Source organism: Chiroxiphia lanceolata, chromosome 20, assembly GCF_009829145.1.
Source record: "Chiroxiphia lanceolata isolate bChiLan1 chromosome 20, bChiLan1.pri, whole genome shotgun sequence".
Classification (NCBI taxonomy): Eukaryota; Metazoa; Chordata; class Aves; order Passeriformes; family Pipridae; genus Chiroxiphia; species Chiroxiphia lanceolata.
In genome coordinates this window covers 6,958,129-6,984,317 of record NC_045656.1, presented here as the reverse complement: position 1 = coordinate 6,984,317, position 26,189 = coordinate 6,958,129, and the positions used below count along the sequence as shown (strand labels likewise).

General features: G+C 43.7%; 1 protein-coding gene and 1 long non-coding RNA gene across 3 annotated transcripts; one reads left to right on the top strand and one right to left on the bottom strand.

Annotated features, from left to right (window-relative positions):
- The first annotated feature begins 53 nt into the window (after window positions 1–53).
- Window positions 54–19,064, top strand: UNC119 (unc-119 lipid binding chaperone). The gene is made up of 5 exons (XM_032707688.1): window positions 54–254; window positions 10,104–10,217; window positions 11,151–11,253; window positions 12,322–12,494; window positions 13,529–19,064. The coding sequence occupies exons 1-5, from the start codon at window positions 137–139 to the stop codon at window positions 13,639–13,641; spliced, it is 621 nt and encodes a 206-aa protein (XP_032563579.1). The 5' UTR covers window positions 54–136; the 3' UTR covers window positions 13,642–19,064.
- On the bottom strand, window positions 16,678–22,768 carry LOC116796786. 2 transcript variants are annotated; one of them, XR_004360504.1, is made up of 6 exons: window positions 22,472–22,768; window positions 19,998–20,035; window positions 19,849–19,911; window positions 18,956–19,007; window positions 18,534–18,776; window positions 16,678–17,578 (listed from the first exon to the last, which is right to left on the bottom strand). It is a non-coding gene; the product is annotated as an uncharacterized LOC116796786 (long non-coding RNA). The 2 variants fall into 2 exon arrangements; XR_004360505.1 differs by having other exon boundaries at window positions 16,678–17,560.
- Window positions 22,769–26,189: the final 3,421 nt, after the last annotated feature.

The following is a 26,189-nucleotide window of genomic DNA, read 5'->3' as shown; positions in this document are numbered from 1 at the left end:
CCGCCTTCCCGCGGACCGGGCGGCGCTGTGCCGGCGGGGGCGGGCCGGGGGCGGTGATGGCGATGCCCCTCCCGGTGCGGCGGCGCGCAGCGGGGCCGGGGCCGGGGCCGCTCACACCGGCGGCGGCGGCGGGGCCATGAAGGTGAAGAAGAGCGGCGGGGCCGGGGCGGCGGCGGCGAGGACCGAGGAGGAGCTGGGCCGAAAGGCGCTCATCGGGCCCGACGACGTGCTGGGGCTGCAGCGGGTCACCAGCGGTGCGTACCGGGGATGGAGCGGGGGGGGGGGCTGTACCGGGGAGCCGAGGGGTGTGCAGGGGATGGGGACCGTGTCCTCGTGGGGCTGGCGAGGGGGTTAACCCCGGGGGGAAAGAGAGAGCTGGTCCCCCTCTCCCCGGGGGACAAGGAGTTGGGGATGCACCACCTCAGGGGAAAGGGTCTGTGCCGGGGATCTGAGTACCACCGGAGGACCAGGGATGCCCGGAGCTGGGGATGCAACCCCTCGCCCCAGGGATGCGGTCCCTCAGCTCTGGTCATAGGTCGATGCTCCTCGCTGCTCTCCCCATCACCCCTTTCTTGTGTCTGTGCCCTAAGTGAAGCCCCCCCACCCTGTGCCCGCAGCAGTGGAGCAGGCTGGATCCCTGGCCACAGCATGGGGGGCTTCACTGCAGCCCATCCTTCAGCCCCTCTCCTCCAGTATCTCCCTCCCCAGTTTAGTACCTCTGGTCTTAAGAGCATCCTGGGGGCTGGTGGGTGGGAGTGTGTGACTGGAGGGTCTGTTGTGCTTGGCAGAACAGCTCAGTTGGGACTGTGCTGCCATGGACCTGCCGGGGTAGGAGCATGCGGGGCTGGGGGAAGGCTGGGACAAGGGGGAATGGCTTCATACTGACAGAGGGCAGGTTTAGATATTAGGGAGAAATTCTTCCCTGTGAGAGTGGTGAGGAACTGGCACAGGTTGCCTAGAGAAGCTGTGGCTGCCCCATCCCTGGAAGTGTTCAAGGCCAGATTGGATGGAGCTTGGAGCAACCTGGTCTAGTGGAAGGTGACCCTGCCCATGGCAGGGGGTTGGAACTACTTCTTTAAAGTCCCTTTCAACCGAATCCATTCCATAGTAACACATGTGCCTGAGGTCAGCCTGGTCTTGGTGATGCCCAGGAATGATTTGCCCTGGTGCCCCAAAAAGACCTTTTTGTGTGTCCTGGGACCTTTGGGTTGTTTCTCAGTAGTGGCAGGTTGGGCAGGAGGAGGGGGGCTAGGGGTCTGGCCGTGGTCCCCTGTGTCTCACAGCGCTCTGTGATGTGGTGTCAGAGCAGGTTTTGTGTCACAGGCCAGGACTGTGGGGTGTGACGAGCCCCAGAGAGGAAGGATGTGGCTGTGGGTGCTGGTGCGTGCAGGCAACCCTGTGGGGCTGTGTGTGTGAGCAGGATGGGAGGGGACGTGGTGTCAGCCCTCAGGAAGGGGTTACAGAGGCTCCTCTGAGAGAGGGGCTGCTGGTGCTGCGGGGTCCTTGGGTCCCCTTCTCCGAGCCAAGCTGCTGTGCTGGGCTGCAGCAGCGTGATTCACTGCCCAGGCCTAGAAATCCCCTGCCTGTAGCAGGGAGAGCCATGCAGCAGGCACTGAAGCATCCTGCCAGCATCCCTGGAGGTGCTGCTGTTGGATGGTGAATCCAAGCTGTGTTAAGCGCTGTGTGCTCACTTCATGGCAGCCTGTGTGTCCCTGCCCTCACCAGTGCTGTCTGGAGAGGACAGGGCCACCCTGCACCCTTGCTCCTGGGGTGTGCAGACCTCACGTGGCATCAGTGTGCATGGTGCATGGCTCTTGGTAAGCATCTGCATTCCCAGGGCACAGGGAAGGCTGATCTGGTCAACCTGACTTCTGAGCCAGGCTGGGAGCAGAGGCTGGTTGTTGTCTGCATCTTCCAACCCTGGGGAAGCACGCTCTGGAGCACAGGGAAGATGTGAAATGCATGAAAATGTTTTGTTCCCCTCCTGCTGTGAGAGTTGCTGGTACCAGGGTAGTGCAGGAGTGCAGATGGGTCATGTCAAACAACAGCCAGGCACTGTGAGGATGTCCCATGGTTCCCAGGGGAAATGCTTTCTGTCCTGCTGAGTACATGGGAGCCAGCAAACTGCACCTGAAATCTTCCATGTGGATTTGGGGATACAGGTAAACAACACATCTGCGTTGAGCATATGGTATCTTATCACCTGGGAATGCTTTGCAACTCCCCTTCTCAAGCTCACTTTTCCACCTGGTGGGTTTAACAGGGAGCAAAGATACCAGAATATTTTTCAGGTCTTTAACACCTAATGATTATTTGGGGCATTTTGTGACCTTTTCTCATTTCCACGCTCTTAAAAACAGATGGCCAAAAACACCAATGTGAAACTGTTCCACTCTTCTGCTCTGAGCAGCAGGGAAGAGGAAGGACCGGCTGTGAGAGAGCTCATGGTTGCCCCAGGCCCAACCTCTCCCCTTGGAGATGCTGAGTCGGAGCAGACACCACACCCTGTTGCAACAATTCTGGCTTTGATGCTCAAAATTGTGGTGCTTCACACAGTTTGAAGTTGAAGGAGGAGTTGGTGGTGGGGCTGCAGCAGAAATGTCCTGGTGCCCTGGGTGTCCTCTCTTTTTCCAGATAGAGGATAATCCATCTTTATCCAAACTCATGGGCCAGTGGCACGGCAGCTCGCGCTGTCGAGGGACTGTGTAGTTAAGCTGTGTCCTGCCCAGGGTCCTGGGGTGGCCTGGCCGTGTTTTAACATTGCTTCAGGAGGGCTTGGTACCACAGGAACATGTGTTTTAAGGATGCTTATGCCATGAGTAGCCTGTGTGTTTCTGAAAGGCCTGCCAGCCTGTGTGAGGGGAGGTGGAATGCTAGCTACAGCATAGAATGGTTTGGGTTGGAAGGGACCTTAAAGACCATCTCATTCCAACCCCCTGCCCTGGGGACACCTTCCACTAGACCAGGTTGCTCCTAGCCCCATCCAACCTGGCCTTGGAGACTTCCAGGGATGGGGCAGCCACAACTTCTCTGGCCAACCTGTGCCAGTTCCTCACCATTCTCACAGGGAAGAATTTCTTCCTAATAATCTTTCCATCAGGAAGCACAGCTGGTCTTTCCTTTCCCACTAGGTACAGCTGACAAATGACCAAATGTGAGATGGCTGGGGCTGGGAGGGTGGTGATGCAGGATGTGGCTCTGTGGCAGGACACCCTGTCTGTGGGCAGCCAGGGGAGCCAGCTGGGCTCTGCTCTTAATGTGCCTCTAATAAGCTTAAAGGAGGAGTTGTGCAAACTGCCCTGCATTTGCTATGTCCTTTCAATGTTAAATTCTCCAGCATTTCCAGGCCCGTAATTTTTCTGGGTATGTGGGGGGTCCAGCCTGACAGATCTGGGATGCTGCCCTGGGATATCTGGGCTTTTTGGCTGGGCTGGCTCTGGCGCTGCTCCAGCTGGATCAGGTGTAAGGCAAGCAGAGCATTTCCTTTGCAATTAGCAAGATTTGTTACTCACTCACACAACTGTGGTCAGAAAAAGCGGAAAAGCCTTATGACGTGATTAATTTAAGATTAGTAAGGGAGTGGGGCAGAGCTCAGTTCAAATTGTAATTAATTACTGAAGCAACCAGAGGATCAGAGGAGTCAGATACGTAACAAAAGACAAGCTCTATCCTCTGAGGCTGCCCTGCTTATCACCTGCACACTTTGTCTGTAATACAAGATTAAATCGTGCATTTTAGGTTTTATTCTAAAGCTGATTTTATTTTAGTGAACCAAGGGGTTAAATAATGGATTATATACTTGGAAACAATTTCAAAACAAACCTTATTTTTAAATAAGGAACACGTACATAATCATTTCTGAAAGTAATCTCTTCCTCGAGCTGTCATTGGGGATTTCTTTGAGACTTCTCTAGGCAGCTTTAGCTAAAGGCCAGCCTTGGCTGCCTCAGTGGGTTGGGCAGAGTAGACCTTTCCTGTGTGACTTTCATACCAGTTTCCCTGTAGTCAAATAACCAAAAAGCTAAATAAACTATTTCCCTGCCCTCTGCCTCAGCAGTTCAAGTCCTGTAAAGCTGAACCAGCCAGGATCAAATCCATTTTTAAAGCCATAGGGTTTGGGTAAGCAAGGACCAGGAGGGTACACAGGGAGAGAGGCATTAACAGGAATGTGAGGCAGATGTGCATGAATCAATCTTCAAAGCCACTCCTGGACCATGACTTCCCTCTCCAGTTAATTGGGAGAATGTATTTTATTAGGAGCTCTGACAAGCTGCGGGTGTTTGTGAGGATGTTAATGAATCACTGTTCTGACTTGTCCAGGGCTGTGATGTGTTGATGTGTTTTGATGTGCTGATTTCTTGTCTCAGAGTGATATCCCAGAGCTGTGCCAAGCTGCTCTCTCCATGACTCTTCCCTCAGCACCCCCACATAGGCTGTGAACCTTTCCAAGGCTGTGTGATGCTGCGTGGCTTGGGGTGTTGTGTAGATGAAGGGTGTTTTTGGAAGTCTCACAGTACAATATGGGCTGTTAAGATTCTCAGGGGCAGCACACATGGTGTGTGTGTGTCACAGGATTCCTCCTTCTGCCGGGGTCATGGGTTTGGGCCATCCCTGGTGGAAATGGCAAAGGTGAGAGGGAAGCTCTGGCATCCACCAGGGGAGTCTGGGCAGAACTGGATGGCTTTGGCTCAGCCCTGTGTAAGAGCAAAAATAGCTGATTTTGTTAATGTTGTGCACGTGGTTTCAGACTTTGAGTGCAATCAGCATGAAAAGGGGGCAGGAAAAAGTGTTTGGATGCTTTGGAGGTGGGGGAAGAACAGCTCCATCCTTCCTTAACAAGGCCTGCAGGGCTGTGATCAAATTAATTGTGAGAGGGTGAAGTCTGGAAAGCTCTAGCTAAAAAAAAAGAAAAAAAAAAGAGATGAGCAGGCTGCCATAAAAAGCAGAACCTGGTGAGCTGTGCAGTAGGACTCAGCACTTGAGGGGCTCTGGGGACCTTGGAAAGTGCCTCAGCTCAGAGCCTGCTGGGCTGCACCCCTCTGCTTCATTCACAGTGTTGGTCAGTAGATGTGCTTCTGTGGAAAAACTCCTGTGGGATCCTTCTAGTCCAGGATTTTTTCCTCTGGGGCATCGCAGCAGCCTAATTCCAGAACTAGATGGGAGGGCAGCTGCCTCTCTCCCTAATAACACCCCCAGGCTTTGGTTACCAAACCCCATGGCTCTAGAAATGGAGTGGATTCTGGATCCTGGATGGCTTAGTTTTACAGGACTTGAACTGCTAAGGTAAAGGACAAGGAAGTAGTTTATTTTTTTCTTTAATTGACCTCCTGTTGTCTGGGCAGGTGTGTCAACACCACCTGGAACCTGCCCTGCCTTCCCCTCGAGGTCCTGCACTGTGTCCTGCGTCACTGCTTGGCATCTTCACGGGGTTCGGGCTATTTTTGCTCGCTTCCTTCTGAGACTCTTCAATCTGATAATCTCCTAATCTCCAGCTCCTGGCAATTCCTCTGCAGTTGTCTTTGCCTTATACCTGGCTTAGGTCTTGGGAGTTGTCTTCAAAATAGCTCCTGACCTTGTTGGTTAATGCATGTTAAGAAATAGACCTGCATAGCTGCGGGAGCCTTCTCATTCATTCCCTGAATTCTTGTTGTTGCCTGTGTTGGGGAGAGAAATTCCTGTTTCAAGTCACTACCCTTCCATCAGTCTCTTGTACAGCATCTCCTGGTTTACACCCATTTTCAAGACCAGATTTTGAGTTCTTTCTTACCCCAGGTGCACTCTGCTTTCCTTTGTGGGCTCTTGAGGTCTTAAAATAGGAGCTGCCCAATCTGGGCTTAGACTCTGATGAGCACCACAGAAATATCCATGGTGTCTGTGAGAGGGGACACGTGCTTTCTCCTGATTGCAGAGAAGGAGAAGGGATCTTGAAAAGAGCACAACAAGGAGTGTGAACCCTATTGCCCATAAACTCCTCTTGATAAAACGTGCCTAGTGGGGTGGTTGCAAAGGAAATTTGAAAATATAGGATTGATTTTAGCTTTCTCTGATGAGGATCAAAGACCTAATCTTATCCATTGGGTAACTGGAACAATAGGAAGAAGGCCAGAGGAGAAAGTGCCTTTGTTAGCTTTCTTTTTGTATTATCTAGCCCTGTGTTATCCCTCACCTTTTGTGCTCCTCTGTAACACCAGCTATTAAAATACATGCCTAGAAATATGCACCAGGGCTCAGGATGTGCCAGTGTTCACAGGCAGTGCCTGCTGGCATTGTCTAGGCTGTTTTGCTGGTTTAGTTTGCAATTTTGGTTGGATTTGGGGTGGAAGAAAGGTTTCCTGAATGAGAGCTGGCTCTTCTCTGGATTAGGCAGTGGAGGTACCACCTTAGAACTGGAACAGGGAAGGAGCACCCACTGGGTCTGAGAAAAAAGCTAGAGTCCTCTGAACTGTTTGGGGTGGTTTTGGAATAATTTTTTCCTATTAAGGGAGTAGGAGAATTCATGAAGGAACTCATCGAGCCAGGCTCAGGAAGTCAATCACCTCTGCTGCTTCCTCAGACCACCATGGTGTTGTTAGTTGTGATCCAAACTTTTCAAAACCACGGTAGGCATTAAGATAGAAAACATCTCTAATAGTGGGGAGTTGCAGATCTTTGGGCAGGATCCAGAGATTATGGGAAAGAAGCTGGAGAGGCACCAGCAGGAGTAGTGATGTGAGAAGTGGCTGCTAATGCCAGGCTTGGGCAGGTTTCAAGGCTTTGCTGTTTCCTTTGAGATCAAGTTCAACTTGGTGAACGATTTCCAGGAAGAGTTTGGGGATGGAGGTCTGGGATATGGCAATTCCCTGGACTTTAGGAAGGAGTAGGAAATGCTCCTCTTTTGTGACCTGCTTTTGCAGTGGGTACTTTGAGACAAAAGCCAATCTGATGGGTTTCCTAGGGCAGTGCTGCTGTGTCTGTCCCTTTATCCCTTGCTCAGAGCGTGCTCTGTCATCCCTAAATCAGGTGAGTACTGAAGGCTTGGTCAGGAACATACCATGATTACTTGGTTATTAGTAGGGAAACAACACAACCTGCTCCAGGGGAAGTGGAAGAAATGAGAAAATATTCTGTCCTGAGAAACCAACCCACCGTTCTTGTAACGATCCCCTCCACAGGGGTTTGAGCTGCCTCATGCCTAACTAAAATAACCATGGATGCTGCCTTCTTTCCCTGAATTGTGGCCATGGTGAATTAGGATAAGGAAAGCAAATGATACATTTAAGTGAGTCACGAAAGTGTGGGCAACTGGGCCCTACAGTAATTTAAAAATAAGTATGGGATGAGATTAGCAAATCTGACAGTGCTCAGCTAAGCAGAAGGATCTGCCAATTGCAAGCAGCCCATTCCCAATAAGACCTTCCAGTGTAGCCGCAGGCTCCTGTTATGTGTGGGGAAAAAACCAGCACATGGCTACTTTGATTGATTTTTGAACAGGAATAGCAGAAACAAATATAATACAGACTGAGAGGAATAGATATTCCTCTGGTTTTTTTTCCCTTCTAGGAGACTGGGCACTGCCAGGGGAGGAAAAAACACTTGATTGCAGTATGCTGGCAGCTGAGCTTCCTGAATGTCATCCAGTTGTATCCTGACACGTTGATTTAAAAAAAAAAAAAAAAGGTTTTTAAAAAATATTTTCGGGGCAAAAAGGGTTGAAAAATGCAGTGTAGGGGTGCAAACATCAATGAGCAGGAGCCTGGTGGGGATTCTACCCGGGGTTTACTCTTCTTTGGAGGCTCTGCTTGGCTCTCCTCTGCTCCAGATGAGTCATGGACACTGTTACTGCAGCAACGCTGCTGCCAAGGAGGGGGATAAAGCTGTTGCCATGGTGCTGGATGGGCAGGAATTCTGCAGGAGTAAAAACGCTTAATAATTAACTTGAAGACAAACGTGGCTTCAGATTTGCCCGCGTGCTCTAGGGAAGGTGTCCCGGGCTCCCAGGCGACTGCCCCCTCTTCTGTACAGCCCCTTGCCTTCCCGGGAAGCAGCCTGTGGCCATGGGCCCAGGGAGGCAAAGCTGGACTGTGGGAAGCTGTGCCTGCTTCCATCAATTTGTATTTTGCATGTGGCTGCCCAGAGCTGGGAAGTTGTGGGACGGGTTAAGAATTTGGGTGGCTGATGTGTCAGAGCCTAAAATCCCAGTGTAATTGCAGGACATCTCCCTGAGGAATGCTAAACATCAGGGCTTAAGGCAAGGGCTTGGTTTAAATGCCTGTCCCATCTTCTTGGCTACTGGTAAAGACAGAAAAGACAATTCTGTGCAGTTCTTGGGCTATTTGGCCAAAAACCAGCATGGTGTTTTCTTGTGGTAGTAGAAAAGTTGAGCTTTTAGCTTGTTTTGCCTGATAGTGTGGGTGCTGGTGTTAGTTCTTCCTTGTGCTGTGTTGATAGGGAAGGGAAAATCCCTGCCAAATGCCAGGGATGCTTTGAACACTGTCCTCTCTCTTAAAGCCCATTTATAGAATTGTAGAATCTCAGAGTGGTTTGGGTTGGAAGGGACCTTAAAGGTCATCTCGTTCCACCCCTGTGCCATGGGCAGGGACACCTCCCACTGGACCAGGTTGCTCCAAGCCCCAGCCAACCTGGCTTTGAAGACTTTCAGGGATGGGGCATCCGTAACTTCTCTGGGGATTCTTTTGAACATTCACCATATGGGGATGTTGGTGAGCAGTAAAACTGTCCAGAGAGGACATTTAACACCTCTGTTCCTTGTACCGAGTGTACTTGGAGAGTTCCCCAAGTTATGGAGATTTGGAAGGAATAAAAGGCTTCTAGGAAAATGTTCACGCTCAGCAGCCCAGGAGCAGTTGCTCAGAGCAGTCCAGGATTTGTTATACCTGTGCTGAAGTTGGGTTGTTATGGGCAGATCTGAGCTCTGGGCACTTGTATCTTGTTTTTATGTAGTCAGTGACTAAGCCTAAGGTGCATGGATGTATTTGAATTTCAGAAATAGGAAAGCAGACAGAAATAAGTGATTAGCTCAGATTAACAGCAGGAATTAGTAGCTGAGAAAGTGCTAAGAATTAGAATGTTAAAGTGTTATTTTCACCTTGGAACCTCCAAAACCAGTCTCTTACATCAAGCAGATGTGCAGCTGTTTGAAAGCTGACCTGACTTGTCTACATACAGCATTTATTTAGGTTTGTCAGGATAAAGTAAGTTATTGGAGCTATTTTCAATCTGTGCTGTATGTGCAGTGGAAATGAGGCACCACTGCTCCTTCCCCAGGGAGGAGGCTGATTCCCGTGCCAGGAGCTGGCTCAGGGCACAGCAAGGCTGAAGGCTAAATCCATGGGGGTTTAGTAGTGGAATCCTCATCACTGGAAGTGTTCAGAAGCCATGTGGATGTAGCAGTTGGGGACATGGTTTAGTGGCGGACATGGCTGGGTTAATGGTCGGATTTGGTGACCTTAGAGGGCTTTTCCAACCTCAACAACTACGTGATTCTGTAATGATTTTCTCCCAAAGACACTGACTCTGCTGGAAGTGGGGATGGGCTCTGCTCCCTGTTTTCCTAATACAGGGAAAGGCTTCAGTGCCATTTTCAGTGCTGAGGAAAACAAGTCCTTATGTGGAATGAGTATCAGTGGAGAGCAGAGGCCACCCTTTGTCTGCAGAGGGCTGGAGCAGGGAGGTGGCACAAGGGAGGACACTCCTGTTCCAGTTAAGTGCAGTCGGCTTAACGCTCCCAAAGCTGCTTAGCACTTGCATTCTGCCATAGGGCAGTTTTTAAAACAGGCAAAGCCTCTTACATTGGAAAGGCTGGGATTTGATGGAGGTGCTGACTAGTCTGAGTACCCTGGGAGTAAATGGATGCAGAAGTTGCTGGCAGACGGTTGGGAAAAGGTGATGACCTCTGGGTCTATGGGGGAGAGAGGCCTTTTCCCTGTCCTGTCCGAGTAGGGCATTCAGAAATTAGATTCTTCAGAGACATCAGTTTTGAATTAAAATGGGCAGTAGTGGGGATGCATTTGGACTGCTTTCCCTGCTTGTGTGGCCTCCAGAGAACAGCTAGAAATTTCTGGTATTTCAGGGCAGCCTTCATTCAAATTTTTTTTCCTCTGCAGATTATTTGTGCACTCCAGAGGAAAATGTTTACAAGATAGACTTCACCAGGTTTAAAATCCGGGACATGGAGTCTGGCACAGTCTTGTTTGAAATCACCAAACCAGCAGCTTCAGGTGAGTGCACACACAAAATAACATTTTCATGAACAAACACATGCTGGTGTCTGCTTCCCTTTGCCTTTTTCCACTCCTTTTACTCTGTACATTTCCCAGAAACAGGAGATGCTCTTGCCTGCAGGAGGACTGGAGTCCCAGCTTGCAGCAGAAATGTTTTTCAGGTGTCTCTTTGTACCAACACGGTGAGCAGAGCTCACTGCTGCTGTGCTCTCACGGTTGCCATCTGTGACGGGAAAGGACAGATGGATGTTGTAAACAGAAGCAGAGGAGGAGGAGCAGGAGATCACCGTGTGGTTGTTTCTTGGCTGTTCATCAGCTTGTGCCTGCCCCCCCCCCCCCCCCTCCCCGTGCATAGTTTTGCTGTTAAATTAACATCTTTCACTAAGGACCCAGGAAAATGGTATTTCCAAAAGGGAGAAACTTTGTCAATTGGGCAAATTAGACAAACTGAAAATTTGCCTTTTTTTTTTTTTCCTGAATTTTTAGATGGTACTTGTAACCATCCAAGTGTTACCTGTTGCCAGTGGCAATAAAAACCCAGGGCAACTGTTTTTTTCCTGATTATGCTCTTATAACCCTTCCCCACCTTCCTGCAGGTGAGAGGAAGTTTTCTGTAGCTTATGGGTAGCAAACCAGCCATGCTAAGGGGAGATGGCTTGTTCAGAGTCACTCTGCAGTCGTGATCTGAGGTAGGAGCAGTGAATCACTTCAGAAGGTGAGCAGTGACTCAAACTAAAGGTCCATCTTCCAGTACTCCATCTCCAAGTGACCAGCAGTGGATGCCTCAGGACAGGAGGAGGGTGAGCTCACCATCAGGCTTCCTCAGAGTGGTTTCCTGGCTTTTGTTACTCAATAACATGATCACGAGTATTTTCGCCGGGTTTCTGTGTCTGAGATGACTCTGACAGGGTTTGCTTTGCCCTTTTCCAGAGCGTGAGCACAATGACAGGAAGGACGTGGACCCCAACGCCGGACGCTTCGTTCGCTATCAGTTCACCCCGGCCTTTCTCAGGCTGCGGCAAGTGGGAGCCACGTGAGTAACTCCCCTCTGCTGCTTGTGCTAGCACAGGAAGCAACTGAAATCCCAGAGAAAACGGCTGTTCCATTTTGATCCTGCCAGGAAGTTGATGTAATAGGGATCTTTTGTTGTCGCGAGGGTCTCCGGGTCTCTTTGCCGGACGCCTCGCTTTCTCCATCCCTGTAGCTTGTTTGTTTACCTCAGGAATGGTGTGGAAGAGATTGATGCTAAAAGGGGCAAAATAAGGTGAGGAGAGTACCCAGAGAAGAGAAGGCCCTGGAGAGACCTTAGAGCGCTTTGCCATGCCTAAAGGGGTTCCCAAGAGAGCTGGAGGGGGACTTTGGACAAGGGCCTGGAGTGACAGGACAAGGGGAAATGGCTTCACACTGACAAGGCAGGGTTAAATGGGATATTGGGAAGAAATTCTTCCCTGTGAGAGTGGTGAGGCCCTGGCACAGGTTGTCCAGAGAAGCTATGGCTGCCCCATCCCTGAAAATGTTCAAGGCCAGGTTGGATGGGGATTGGAACAACCTGATCTAGTGGAAGGTGTCCCTGCCCATGGCAGGGGGGATTGGAATTATATGGTCTTTTAAGGTCCTTTCCCACCCAAACCATTCCGTGATTTTATATTCCAGCTCTTTTCTGTGCATTATAAGTTTATTTGTCAGAGGCTCCTGCCAGCTTCAGAAGATTTGTCTTCAGCTTCCACATTGCACTCCCCAAAAAACATCGATCCACAGACACACGTGAAATGATGAGGTCATGTTTGACCTTTGCCATGTCTGGCAGTGCTGCTTGCATCCTTCAGTAAACCACCACAAAATCCGACACCTAAAGAATTGTTTTGCTTGTCTCTATTTTGAGTAAAAAGGAAAATATAGTATAAACTATGGTTTGTAATGCTGTGTTTGTGTCCCTGTAGAAGGCTTTAATGAAAAGAGGAAATGATAATTTAGTTAGTGACGTGGATTTATATCTTTAGCTTTTTTTTTTTTTTTTTCAGAGCTCTCTTCTACCTTTCGGGAATGGCGCAAATCTTATTTAGGCAAGAAAGCTCACATCAATCTTACCCTTCTTTTTCAGGGTGGAATTCACAGTAGGGGACAAACCCATTAATAATTTCCGTATGATTGAGAGGCACTACTTCCGCGATCAGCTGCTGAAAAGCTTTGACTTTGAATTTGGCTTCTGCATCCCCAGCAGTAAAAATACTTGTGAGCACATCTATGAATTCCCCCAGCTCTCGGAGGATCTCAGTAAGCTCTCTTTCATTTCTGGGTTATCACACTGTGATGTTCATCTGAGGTGGTTTGGGGGAGCCCTTTCTTAAAAGCTGTCTGTAAAGAGTATGTTGGGTAGAATAATTCATACTTTTAGATCTGTGTTAACACTGATTTTTATTTTTTGGTAACTTGCATCTCATCACCCACCAGAGTTGCTTTTTTAGTGTGTTTTTTTAATTCGTAAAAAGGAAGCTTCATATCCGAGAGAAAAAAAGATAATTGTGTTATAAAACAACCAAAAAATGGGATTAAAAAGGCATCCAATAAATGGATGAGTTAAATGTTATGTTCTGTTTTAATGTTTGATGTGCTATATTGAGAGCGTGAGAGGTTTTAGTATGAACATAACTTTTATTGTCTCTCCTCTCTCCCAAGACACAACAGCACAAGCACTAAATCTGTGTGATCTTATTCTTTACAACCCCTAATTGTGTATGTCAGCACTAATATTACAGTCTGTAGAAAATACAGTGAGACACTTGCTGCCTGCTTATTATCAGACCAGAACAAATTTCTTTTGAGTTCACTGTTAATCATGTTTTTCTTTTAAAAAAACCCCAGCAAAATAAACCCTGGAAACTGTAGCGTGATCTCGTTTTGAGGTTAGGTGGAGCAGTTACCCTTTTATGGTGCCTTGATGTATTTGGATTATGAACATTTTTTTGTCCCTGAAAGTGTTCAAAAAAAATGTCTGGATGTGGCGCTCGGGGACGTGGTTCAGTGGTGAACATGGCAGTGCTGGGTTAGTGGTTGGACTTGATGATCTTAGAAGGCTTTTCCAACATAAATGATTCCATGGTTCTATGATTCCGTGATTATGTTTGAGTTGTCTCAAAGATACTGTCAGCAAATGCTTTGGGTTGGTTCCCATTTGGGTTTTTCTCCTGAAGAGTTTGCTGCTGCCTGAGCGACGCCGCGACACCTGCCTGAAACCCTGTGTTTCCTGAGCATATCTGCAGTGTGACACTGTTAATTTTGCTTGTTTTGTCCTTTTTTACCCCCTGCAGTTCGAGAGATGATCCTTCATCCCTACGAGACACAGTCGGACAGTTTCTACTTTGTAGACAACAAGCTCGTGATGCACAACAAGGCAGATTATTCATACAGTGGAGGACCTTGAGCGCAGGATGGGCTGCGCTGGCCTCCCCTTTCCTATGGAAGTCGTCAGGGATACCAACACCTTCAGTTCTGCTGCCTGCAGTGTCAACTGGACAAAGGATCCACAAAACCAAGGACTCTTTGCCACAGTAGGAGTTTCATGACTAAATTTGCCGGTCTCATCTCTTTTGAGCTTTGAAGCAGACCCAGTTCTTCAGAACTTTAGGCTGAATGATCTTTGGATACCACTTCCCTAAGTTCTTTAAGTGTCTGCTTCGAAAATGGCCTTGTGGGACCTGGGGGATTTTGCCCTAATTCTGTGAATTTGTGTTCTTGCCCTCAAGTATCTTTTAGGACATGATTGCTTTCCCAAAGAATGTAATCAGAGAAACCACGTGAGTGGGTGGATGCAGAGGTAGAGGTTTGGTTGGTTGTTTCTCTTTGTCAGTGCTTCAAAGGCCAATTTAACTTGTCCATCCCATCAAAAGTGTCAAGCATAGCATCTCACAAAGGCAAGTTTCATCTTTAGATTGGCTCTCTCCATAAGTATTTCATCCTTTAGTTTTGGTCCTTCTATTTAATGTTCTGTTTAATCCTGGAAATGCCGAAACTCACAATGAAGACCAGTAGTTTAATGACAGAGCTGTTTTAATTGGGTACTGTCCTTTCACATTTCAGATGAAGGTAAAATTAGCATTGTGGGTCTATGAACCTCCGTAAGTACCTTCCATTCATTTCAGGTTTTGCAGAATAATCAGGAAAAATGGAAGGATTTTAGCTTTATTTAACATTTTCACGTAGCTAACATTCAGCCTATTCATGCTACACATTTCCATGTCTGTTTTTTTTTCATCTCTGCTCAATACCAAGATAAGGGCTTCAGCACTGCTTGTTAGAGCAACACTTCCATTTGTCTATGGCAGCTGGAGTATGTGGAATTTCCAATTTGCTATTTGTATCTGCATTTAAAGAATGTTATGACAGTGCTTTCCCTTTGTTAAAAATGTTTCACATCGATAATTAGTACAAGTGAAACAGTCTAATAATGTACAACTTAAAGGCACAGGAAAAAATTTAGCAAGAGCTCTCTCTTCAGACTCTAGAAGAAGTTTAAGACCAATTTTGCCCAAGAAGTAGCAACACCAAGAATAAACCAGTATGGGGTGGCCTGTTGTCATGAAACCCCTACCCTAAAGGTCAGTTCACTGATACTTAAAAAAAAAAAAAAAAAAAGGCAGTTGAAGTTTGTAGATATTTCTATAAATACTTGATGTCTCCATGTCTAATTCTGTGAGTTGAAGTGGAACATTCTATGTTAGCCTCGGATAGGTGTGATTGTAATAATTTTTATAAAATACCATTTCCAGTTGTGCTGAGCATCTTTTTAGTCGCAGCCTACGTCAGACAGGACTACAAGTGGTTCCAAGTGTAGCCATCTGCCCAAGAACAGGGAGGTTTTTGTGCTCTTGCTGGGGTTGTGGTCACTGTTAAATGTGTCACAGGTTGTATTTGGCTTGGCTTTCTTGAATTCTGAGAGAGGATTCAGTTTTCTAAAGAAAACACAGTGGGTTTAGGTTACAGCACAGAGTTTTTACTAAGCTTGGTAGCTACAAAAGTATGTAAAATTCACTGATTTTACACAACTAGTAGTTGTAGTAATTCTTATCACAATGGGACTTGTATTTATCACTATTTTTTGTCTCTACTGTATTAAATCATACAGCTAGCCTATGGCTGACTGATCTGTTTGAGAGATACAAAGAATTTCCTCATTATTTGTATAATGCTCTGAGCTACTGATCGTTGATTTTACAGCACAATAATTACTAAAGGTGAAAATAGTTTCAAAAATTTTGTCATTCCTCCCCCCCCTTTTCTTTTCGCATCAAGGCTGTTAAACTAGCCATATATACAGTGACATTTTGCAAGTTTAAGTATTTCTGAATTTCGTTTCAACTCTTGAAGGAGAAAATATGTTGACTTAGAGACAGAAGAGAGTATGTGTGTTTATAATTAGCACCCTGCACAGAGGTTTTTTGGTGGTATTTTTCACCTGCTGTTCATAATAGTCACTTCTGTGCATAAGATTTTTAAAAGGCTGTTAGGAATGGTACTTGCCCAGAATAACCAGCCATATATTTAATATGGAAATATACATCTCAGTGTGTCTTGGTGAGATTAGTTGTGCTTTGGTGTGGACCCTTGGGTCATTGTACAGAGTTTCCTCTCTGTACAGCACATTGTTGCAACCTGCAATAGTCATGTTCTGCTCCTTTTAAGACTTTGGACTTCAAAACCAAAATAATTCCATGAAAATATTACTGTAGTCAATGGAAACTTGAGTGGTAGACATGCCCCTTATAAAAGCACCATGAGAAAACCACCCTGTCCCCAAGAGGGCAGTGTGTTGTTGGATGGACCTTCTGACACTGTATTTTAGGGTAGGTTTGAGGTTAAACACAACAATATGAATTATCTACTGCTGATCTCCTGACATCTGGTAATTCAGATTCCATGGGTAGTAATTCCAGGCTAACAGAAAATTTGGTGTGACTCATATAGGAGATACTTTACTGAGTCAATTTGTTGTCTAGTATTATTAGGAATATTTTAAACCAGAAACAATAAAATTAATTTCAACCTATTGTAGCTTTAGGCAAAGTTGGAGGAATTTTAAAAGTCCCCAGAATTTGCTACAAATAACAAATTCTGATTCTTAAACCATGACAAATAACAAAACTTTCTGTGGGAAGTGTAATGAAGGTTCTTTTTTTCTGTGTTCCACTGGAGCAGTTATCACTGTTATCTCCCTATTTTACTTGGAAACGCCTTGTTAGCATTTCTTTAAGGTCATCTGCATCCACAGTCTTTACAAACTTGTGGGAATCAGATAAGCTGGAAAGTGAAACCCACATTTTTTTCCCCTTAAATTGGCAGTTGATTCTTACTATAAACTGGTTGAAAAATTAAATCTTAGCAGCATTGTTCACAGAAGAATTTGTTAATCTCCTGGTCTAGTTAATTATTTGGTATTTTAATATTAATTATTTGGGGTTTACTTTGGAATTTCATTGCGAAATCACCAAGCAATGGCTCTGGAAAAAAAGAATTCTTTTATTTTCTTCCTTGGGCCCATTTTAAACGTTGCTTTAATTAGCACTGCAGCTCTATTTTAACAAGCCAGCCTGGCAATTCAGGATGTGACTTTCCGAAAGTGAAAGAAAACATCTAAGAGCTAACCAAGATTATCTGCTAATAATGCCCGGCTGTTTCCTGTCATAAAATGGGATTATGTGTGTGCTTTACAGAGTGACTTAATCTTGGAAAAAGAAACTAAGTCTCTGTGAGTGCTAATAGTGACATAATTTTTCTGAGAGACAGGGAAATTATAGCTCAACACGTTCTTTCAAGGAAATTATAACTCGACACATTTTTTTCACTTTGTCAGCCTTGGATCCCTTGAAATGTCAGGGTTTTTTTAAGAAAAGCAGCAGTAATATATTGGTGGTGAGCTGCCATGCTGCATGCTCTATTTATTCACACTTCCATGGCAGGAAGAGAACAATTTATTTTTAAAATTAACACATCAACTGGGGTTTAAATTCTAGAAACTTTTTGTGGCAAAATCCAAAATCGTTTCTGTGAATTATCCTCTGTGTGTGACATTTATGAAATAACTGAATGATCCACTCTCCCTGACTCCGAAGAATTTATTTATTTATTTTATTTAATGTAGGAAGTCTCTGTAGGTTTGAAAACAATGTGTTGGGGTTTAGTTCTTGCTCACAATCTCTCTCTATGTCTTGTTTTTGAGCAGGTCAGTAAGATCCTCTATTTTCCATCTCTGTCCTCTGTTTGAGTTTCATTCCAAAATCCTGTGTAGAGTGTCACAGTGATGGCTGGCTGTGTGTGAAACATGCAGGCTATCAGCTTCCAAATACCTTCAGTTTGAGAAAAGACTGTTAAGGTATATTGAGAAATAGTGCTACATATCGACCCATAAAAAATAAATTCCAATCTTCCTAACAAAAATTATAGAGAACTCAGTCATGCAAAGATGGGAGGCTATTTAAGGTAAGAAAATGCTAATATCCAACAGCCACATTTAATAAGTATTATAAAAATGCTGTATTAATTATTCATAACCTGCAAAAGATGGTTAACAATTTTAATTAGATCTGGTTAGGAAGGAAACTATGGAGATGATTGCTATTGTTAATAGGGGTGTGGGGGAGCAGCTAGAAATGTGTATGTATGGCACAAAAGCTGGGCAGATTTATGTGCATTGACTCTTTGTGGGGGGAAAAAAATGAGGGGAGAGGGGGACAAGGACAGAAAAAGAATTAATTTCAGCTATTTGGACCCAAGAGATTCAAGGCCATGGTAAGTGTAAAGGAGTTTTCTCTTGGGTCTGAGTCAACTGGGAGCCTCATTTCGTGGTTCTTCTCTATACCCCCAGCATAAGCACTACCTAAATTTGTAGAAGTGTTTCAATACTAACATTAAATGTCATTCACAGTTCGTATCGTTTTCTATACATGGAAGTATTTGAAGTATTTGGAGAGTGTGATGCTCTAGGTCTCAACGCTGCAGCTCAGTTGTTTTCTATGTCACTGGTCAGTGTGACCCAGCGGGTGAAATGGTGTTTGTGTGTCTGTAGCCTCCCTCCAAGCCCTGTGTTCATGCCTGCTGTGACGTCTGCTTGTATCTTAATACACCCAGCAAACCTGTTTGAATGTGACATTGACTTTTTTTGGCATAGCAGCAGAGTTGTCTGTATTAAAATGTATTTATAAAAAAAAATATATCTATTTTTTGTGGAACGAAAGTAGGATTCTAGTTAATACACCACTGGGAAAATGTTAGAAGCATTTTTACCAAGTTAATTTCTAATTCTTTGTACTTGTTAGTTACCTGATTTGTTTGCTAGGAGAACATCCACTGTGGCCCATCCTGTGGCAATGCAATGCACTGTCGTGCAGAGAATCTGGTTTTCAGAAAACTGGGAGTCTTTTGTTTCCCTTTGGGACAGTAAGGAACTGAGTAGATCACCAGGAATAAAAGGAACCTTGGCACGGAATCCACTTCTGTGGCTTTGGCTTCAGTCCCTAAACTGACTTATTGCAGATAGATATGTAGAGAGGGCAAAGATTGAGACTTCAGGATAAAAAAAAAAAATTAGATGCTACAATTTAGTCTTCCTGTAGGAGAAGGAGAGTCCTAAAATTAATTTATACAAGGATTAAATAGGGACTGCACTTGCTTAAATTGATTTCATATTGGCAGCTTAGTCATCAATGTGCATACTAGGGAATATGCTTAACTTTTTCCATTACCTTGGAAAATGGTTCAAAAACATGTCACATTCATTAGCAAGTGTTTCTTCTCCTGTAACAAATTGCAAAATGTAAAAAAAAAAAAAAAAGGAATAAATTATTGATCCTAGAAATGAGGGTGATTGTCTGTTTTGTTTAATTATTTATATTAGCACGCGAAAAACATTCAAACTTTCATTTCAGATCCCTTCCATCAATATCTGAAGTCCAGCTTTGTGCAAATGTATGTAACCAGCTTCACTTTTTGCTGGTTGTAAACACGGGGAAACTCTGCACTGGTTTGGGTTGTTATGTGAGTAAAACCATCACATTAAGAGTGTTTAAGTGGGATTCAGCTTTCAGATTGGGAAAATGTCTTGGGGTGTAATTAAAAGAAATTAATATTGATTACATTAATGAAACTAGCTGCTCAGGCTGTAATGAGGTGTATTGGGGTAATTCCACCTTGATGGCTTTGATATTTCAGTCAGAAATTCCTGGGAATATCTCTGTATTTCTCTGGGAGCAGAACAATTTACCAACTCTCAGAGGAAAAGAAGTAGAATGTTTTTGTTTGAAAACATCTTCTATAATTAATTTTGATTCCACAGGATTACTGGGGACTCCTTAATAACACAGGATCCTGCAGTCTGTGCTGAAATTTGAGGAAGAAATTTGTTAGTACAAAGCTTTACCTTTTGGATTATTACTTGGAGCTGCATGAAACACTTGGACTGAGCTCTGCGATGAGGTGGATACCTGAGCACAGGTTTGTAATGTGACTTTTTGAGCTGAAGATACACTTTGAGTGTGACATCAGTTCTCTTACAAGCTCTCCCAAATCAGAGGCTTTGCCTGTACCTGTTCTCTGTGGTGAGATGTTATCTGCTGATTAAACTTTCTCTCAGAATTACCTGAACAACTGGAAGCATCAGGTCTATTTTCTTAGAATTCTTGATGCTGATTTCACTGAATACCTAAAGAGAAGAGAGAGCAAAATCAGTGCTGGTAACTCTAATAAGGCAGGTTAAACTCTCTGATTTTCGTGCTCAAGTATAATTACTTGGACTTGCTTAGAAATCTTCTGAGATTGAAAAGAACCTTAAAAAAAAATCCAAATTTTATTCCTGTGAAAACTCCCCAGTGTTAAATGTCTGCCAAAAATATACTGCATTACCAATGCTTTTTCTTTTTTTTCCCCCCTCTTTTGCTGGTATGTCAGCCTCATTTATTAATAAATATGCCTAATCATCCTGGAGATGTTTTCTGCTTTTCCTCAGATTCTTATTTCTTTTGACATTTGTAAGCTACTTAGTTATTGTGGCAAATCTTAAGTGTTCAACCTGTGTTTCTATTTTATTTGTCATTGTTCAAGGGCATTCATCTATCTGTGACTTGCTTTCCCTTAACATTTCTTACTTGTAGGAAGAACACTTCTCAGTGATAAAGTACTCCAAGTTCCTCAATTTTTCCCTGTAGAGACAATGTATCTTATTTTAGAGATTACTGAAGTCTCTCATTGCATGCTAGGATAAACCGAAAGTATTTATTCTCCCTATTTAAGTCCACAAAAAGGAGTAATTGCTTTACAGAGATAATTTTTTTTCCCTAACCAGTGCTGTACAAGAACTTAAAATAGGAGGTGAAATCATACTGGATAATGTATTTTAATTAAAACTACAAAGAGAATTTAGGTAGGTAGAGCATAATTGCAGTTGGATGATTCCCAGCCATTATTTTGAAAACTGACATGGGACCTTAAATAACAAAGGCCTGTGTTATTTAAAAATAATTTAATTATTCTAGTGGAGGGCGTAAACCATGTTAATGAAGCTGCATATGAAAGTAGCAAGAAATAAAAACAGGGAAGTTCCAAACAGCAATAGAGAAAACACATAATTAAATTTACTTTATGAAAGGAAGATAACACAGATGGCAGAGAAGAGTTCTAAACATCTTCAGTTCTTCCTGTGGGATGACAGGATGAATCAGAAAAGGGGAATAGCAAACTGGATAGATTAATATAAGGAAGAAATTCTTCCCAGTGAGGGTGGTGAGGCTCTGGCACAGGTTGCCCAGAGAAGCTGTGGCTGCCCCATCCCTGAAAGTGTTCAAGGCCAGGTTGGACAGGGCTTGGAGCAACCTGGTCTAGTGGAAGGTGTCCCTGCCCATGGCAGGGGGTGGAACGAGATGAACTTTAAGGTTTCTTCCAACCCAAACCATTTTTTTTTTCTGTACATATTTTATAATCTTTCTATTTTATCTATAAGAGTAAAACAGTTATTCCAGATGACAAATTATTGGGATTTGCTGGTTTTACTGTATTTGCTGGCACAGTTATGCTCACAGCTCTACTTCTTGCACTTCCTTGGCTGTAAAAGTGTGTGTAGCTTTTGTTTATCCAGTGAAGGAAAGGTGAAAACATCTGGCAGTCAGGGGTAAAGCTTTCTGTAGAATCTCAAACTGGTAAAGTGCGTTTCCTTGCCCATGCAGCCAAGTGGAGAAGGGAGTGTACAAACCCTGTTTCACCTATGAAAGGTGCTAATGTGCCAGACCTGAAAGCTAGAACCTCTTTTTAGTTAAAAAACTCCCAACCACCAAAACCAAAGCTCAACCCCAAACCCTGTTTTTATGAATGATGTGAAGGGCACTGCGCACCATCGTTCTGCCAGTGTTACTCTCCGCACTGGCATTCAACTGGCTTTGAAAATCATGTTTTTATTTCCCAAATGCATTCCTTACCACCCTGATCTATAATTAAGTGTCTAATTAAGCCTGCTGACTGCTTTGATGTCTGTACAGGTTCATAAGTCAGGAGAACAGAGGGTTCACTATAATCCCTAAAATTAAAGTGTGTGCAGAGACCTGAGTGTAAGTTCAGAGGAATCAAACTCTCTGCCCCAGACGCACAAGACTCTCTTAGCACTGAGATGTCACATTTAAAGGATGTTCCCCCACTGGAATTCATCAGCTGGCATTGGTCACAACCTAAATTTGAAATAACAGTGCAGAAATGTTCTTTGCAGCTGACAAACACATGGATATGCTTCCTGTGGTTGGCTGGCAAGATGTCTGGAGGAAACATGAGCACAACTGTTGCCACTCAGATAACTTTAAGAACTATTATTTCAGACAATGTTTAAATTTCTCTAAGATATGTTAAAATGAGAAAGATCATTTCCAGCCGAAGCAAAAATCTGCACTTTTTTTTTGGCTTTTAATGCCAAATAAGCATCACAGTTTTCTCCTTAGATTAACTGGATATTTGGTACAAAATATTTTTTCCATCTGTTTTTTTTTTTTTTTTTTTTTTTGGTATGTCTTAAAGTTGGTCTAGAGGGAAGGGTAAGTATAATTAATGCCTTAAGTAATCCTTTAGGCCTGGTGCCTCCAACAGGCCCAAACACGTTGGTCTTATTCATGTGGTTGAAACTAAATTCTTCAGTTGCTTCCTGAGGAGAAAGATCTTGAATTCTGTGTTCATCCAAATGATGTGAATTCCCTTCTGCAGTGTTTTTGTGACTGATGTGCTTCTACCTGAGCTCTCAACGGGTCTTGGTGCATCCCCTCATGACAGTCACAATCCGTCCGCCCTGCCTGGGCTGCTGCCGCTGTAATTAATTTCCTGGTGCCAATTGCGTGAGTAAGGAATTTGAGTCATGTGACTAATTAAGGTCTTTGCTGCTCAGCCAGGCCTAATTGGTTCTGTCAGGAATAAATCTTTAATGGTTTCAACTGGGCCTCTTCTCTGCCGAGGTCAAAACTGGATCGATTCAGAACGGGATTCTTCCATTCATCTGAGCAGCGAAATGGCTCTGAGGTGAACTTACTGTGGCCTTTCAGTATCTAAGGGAGCTCCAAGAGAGCTGGGGACGGGATTTGGACAAGGGCCTGGAGTGACAGGACAAGAGGAAATGGCTTCAAACTGACAGAGGGCAGGGTTAGATTAGATATGAGGAAGAAATTCTTCCCTGCGAGGGTGGTGAGGCCCTGGCACAGGCTGTCCAGAGAAGCTGTGGCTGCCCCATCCCTGAAAGTGTTCAAGGCCAGGTTGGACAGGGCTTGGAGCAACCTGGCCTGGTGGAAAGTGTTGTAATGAGATGGTCTGTAAGGTCCCTTCCAATCCAAACCAATTTTTTTATTCTGTGATAATAAAAGGCAAAAAAAATCATCATTATAAAATGCTGAAGTTGCTCAGCACTGTGAGGGAGATGGTGTCATGGTGGTGGCTGCTTGATGGGATCTTGCAGTTCATAGTCCTGTTAACGTTTGTTATGTTGATATTTAGTACCTGAGATTTTTCAATGTACTAGCTGAATGAGAGCCCCTAGGGAAATAAATCCCACATGCTGATAATTTTCAGTAATTTCAGTGTTTTCCATGCAAACAAATATTCTTTGTGCCTGTTTGTTTCTTTGAACCAAAAAAAAAAAGGCGGCACTTTTCTGCTTCTTAACAGACTGCATTTAAATTTTGTTCTATGAACTAATTTCATCATTCCTTATTTTAGTAGTTCTACGTTAAATTTTTGCTGTGACCACACATGGGAAATGCTTCCTTAAAGCTTCCTGTTACGTCACTGTAGGGAGGGGATGCATGGTGAACCAGACAGTTCTTCTTCCACTACTGAGTGTTTTGGGTTTGTTTGTGTTAGACTAGGAATGGATTAGTGGGTCAAAAAAAGCTTATGTGAAGTGTTTTTTGTTTTTGATGTTTAATAGTCTAAACACAAACATTTATACACAGATCTGGATGTCTGAAGTATAAAAATGGAGCAGCAGTCTTGGTAAACTAAATTCTGGAATCCAAATATTTGTTCCAGACAGATTTATGTAAAAGTGCCAATAAGTGAGTTGCACTTTTCAAGCTTTGTGTACGAAGTTAGAGACGCAAAGTAAAACTGATGTGATGTTTAGTGGTTTATCTGTTCCATAATTCCTATTAATCACTGTTGGGTTTAAGTAGCTCAGTGCTGTGCCAGTGGTGTGAAAGACTGAGCAGAGAGATGAACAGATCTGAGAACTGTCTCAACAAAAGCAAATGAATGTTCAGGGGTGATGGTTGTATAACAAGAACAGGAAAACAGGGGAGTCAGAAATCTTTACTTTAGCCAGAAGTCTTGTAATGGTCAATTTGGGCTCATGACAAGAGAAAAGAGCTTCAAAACATTGTTCCAATATAAACTGTCATTTGAATTTTTTGAAGTTTAAATTAAACATGTAATAAAAAAAAGGTTAAACTAATAAATTCTAAACTTTAGAATGCAAATTTTTCCTAATCATATGTTGGAGAGGGCAGCAGTGAGCACTTTCTTCTGTTTAGTAATAAGATATTTTTATGGTAATTAGACTTAAGGTTATTTTTTTCTCCTAGACAGGTTTGCATAATGTGTTTAGAAGAGGCTGATTAAGCACACACCATTAGCCTTGGACTGGGAAAACTTCATTCTTTCCTTCCTTTCTCCCCCTGTTTTCAGAGTGCTACTTAAAATGGAATTTAATGCAAATGTGTCTGAAACAGATTTGCAGTGTGTGCAAAATACTTATTTTATGGTAGGTACAAAGTAAGGTGTCACCAGCTCTAGGAGCTATCAGAAGATGTGCTATCAGTCTGTCAAAAGTTATTTTAAAGGTAAAAAATAAGGATTGCACAAGATGAGGGTTGTTCTTGTATATAAAATAAAAGTAGATCAATTAATGTATTTGTTAGCTTCCTCCTTTTTTTTTTTTTTTTAATAATCATTCTAGAATTGTAATGTATGGTATAACTCTTTTCTCATGGACCCATATTTCAATGTTTTGGGTTTTTTTGTCTCTACCTAAACTACTAATGCTAAACTGAAGCAGGACAATAAAATTCCAGATGTAGGAACCTGAAGTGGAGCAGGAAGGGAAACCCAAACCCAGACAATTTATATTATTCAATAACTTGCAGTCTTGTTTGTTTGTTTTAAACATGACTCTTTTTTTAATAAAAGTCATCACAGAATTTTTCTTATAACTTCTGTGAAATGTCTAACCATTAATTTAATTCCATTAAATGTGGAATGCATTGGAGAAAATACTTTAGGGTGCTTAGATAAATAATTTTATAGAGGGAGGACAAGCCTTTCTTGTGTGGATACAGCATGTCAAGAAAGTCAAGCAAAACACAAGAAAAAACGTGTTCTTCCCCATGTCTGATCGTTCTTCAAAGGCTTATTAGCAAGAAAAATATAAAATACCATCTGACACTTAGATTTCTCCTCTATTTCTTCCTCCCCTTCCAGCTTGTGATCATGTGTGTGGTCACAAATGTGGAATATATTGGTGCCTCTGAGGGAGTGGCCGTGCCTGTCAATCATAGGCCGTAGAGGATACGAGTGACACACAGGAATTAACAAATCATGGATGAGTTGCTATGCCCATAAATTATAAATCTTTTAACATGGAAAAAGAAGTTCAGCTTTTCTTGCTTTAAAATCTGCAAGTCTGGAATTCCTTTAGCAGATATTTAGCTCAGCTTGATAACGTGTTGTCCAGATTCGTACTGTGAGTTTTGATGGATTTTTTCACGTGCCATGCATTTGCTTTAATCATAAATGTTTTATTACAATTTTACCATGTTTCTGGAGCAATGAACTATCCCAGTGCTCTTCGTCTGGTGTGTTCTCATGCGTTTTCTTGTTGTCTCCCTCTGCCAAATACAAAACATTGGGAATGTTGTTAATTCTGATGGGAATATCTTGCAAAGGCCTGTATTGTTCTGTACATTGGCCATGGTGTGGTTCATTGTGTGCTACTCAGGATGGGTTTCTATAAGGACTTTAAAAAGGGTTTAACAAGAATTTGATGCAAATAGTGACTGAAAGTCCTCGAGAACTGAGCATCTCGCTCCCTCGGGGTTCTGAAAATGTTGGTCTGTGTCACAACTGTTTGGTGTCTGCAGTGAAAGGTTTCTAAATGGAGACAGTCTTATCCAGAAAAGTCTTGGAGGGTGTAGGTTGTGGAGTGCAGAATTCCCTCTGGCATCAGCATGGCTGTTGGCTGAAGTTGTGTAACTGAGTTTGAGGAGTCTGAGAGGGTCTGGGTGGTCCTGTCCAGCTCTGGGGGGGTCTTGGTGCACCAGTGGGACCTTCTGTTTAAGGAAGTCAGAGCTTAAAAAACACACAGAGTTGATGAAACCAACCCCTCAGTGCAAGCCAGATCTGCCGTGAACAGTCAAATATTTGTAGAGAAACTTATTTACCAATTATTATTATTATTATTATTATTTT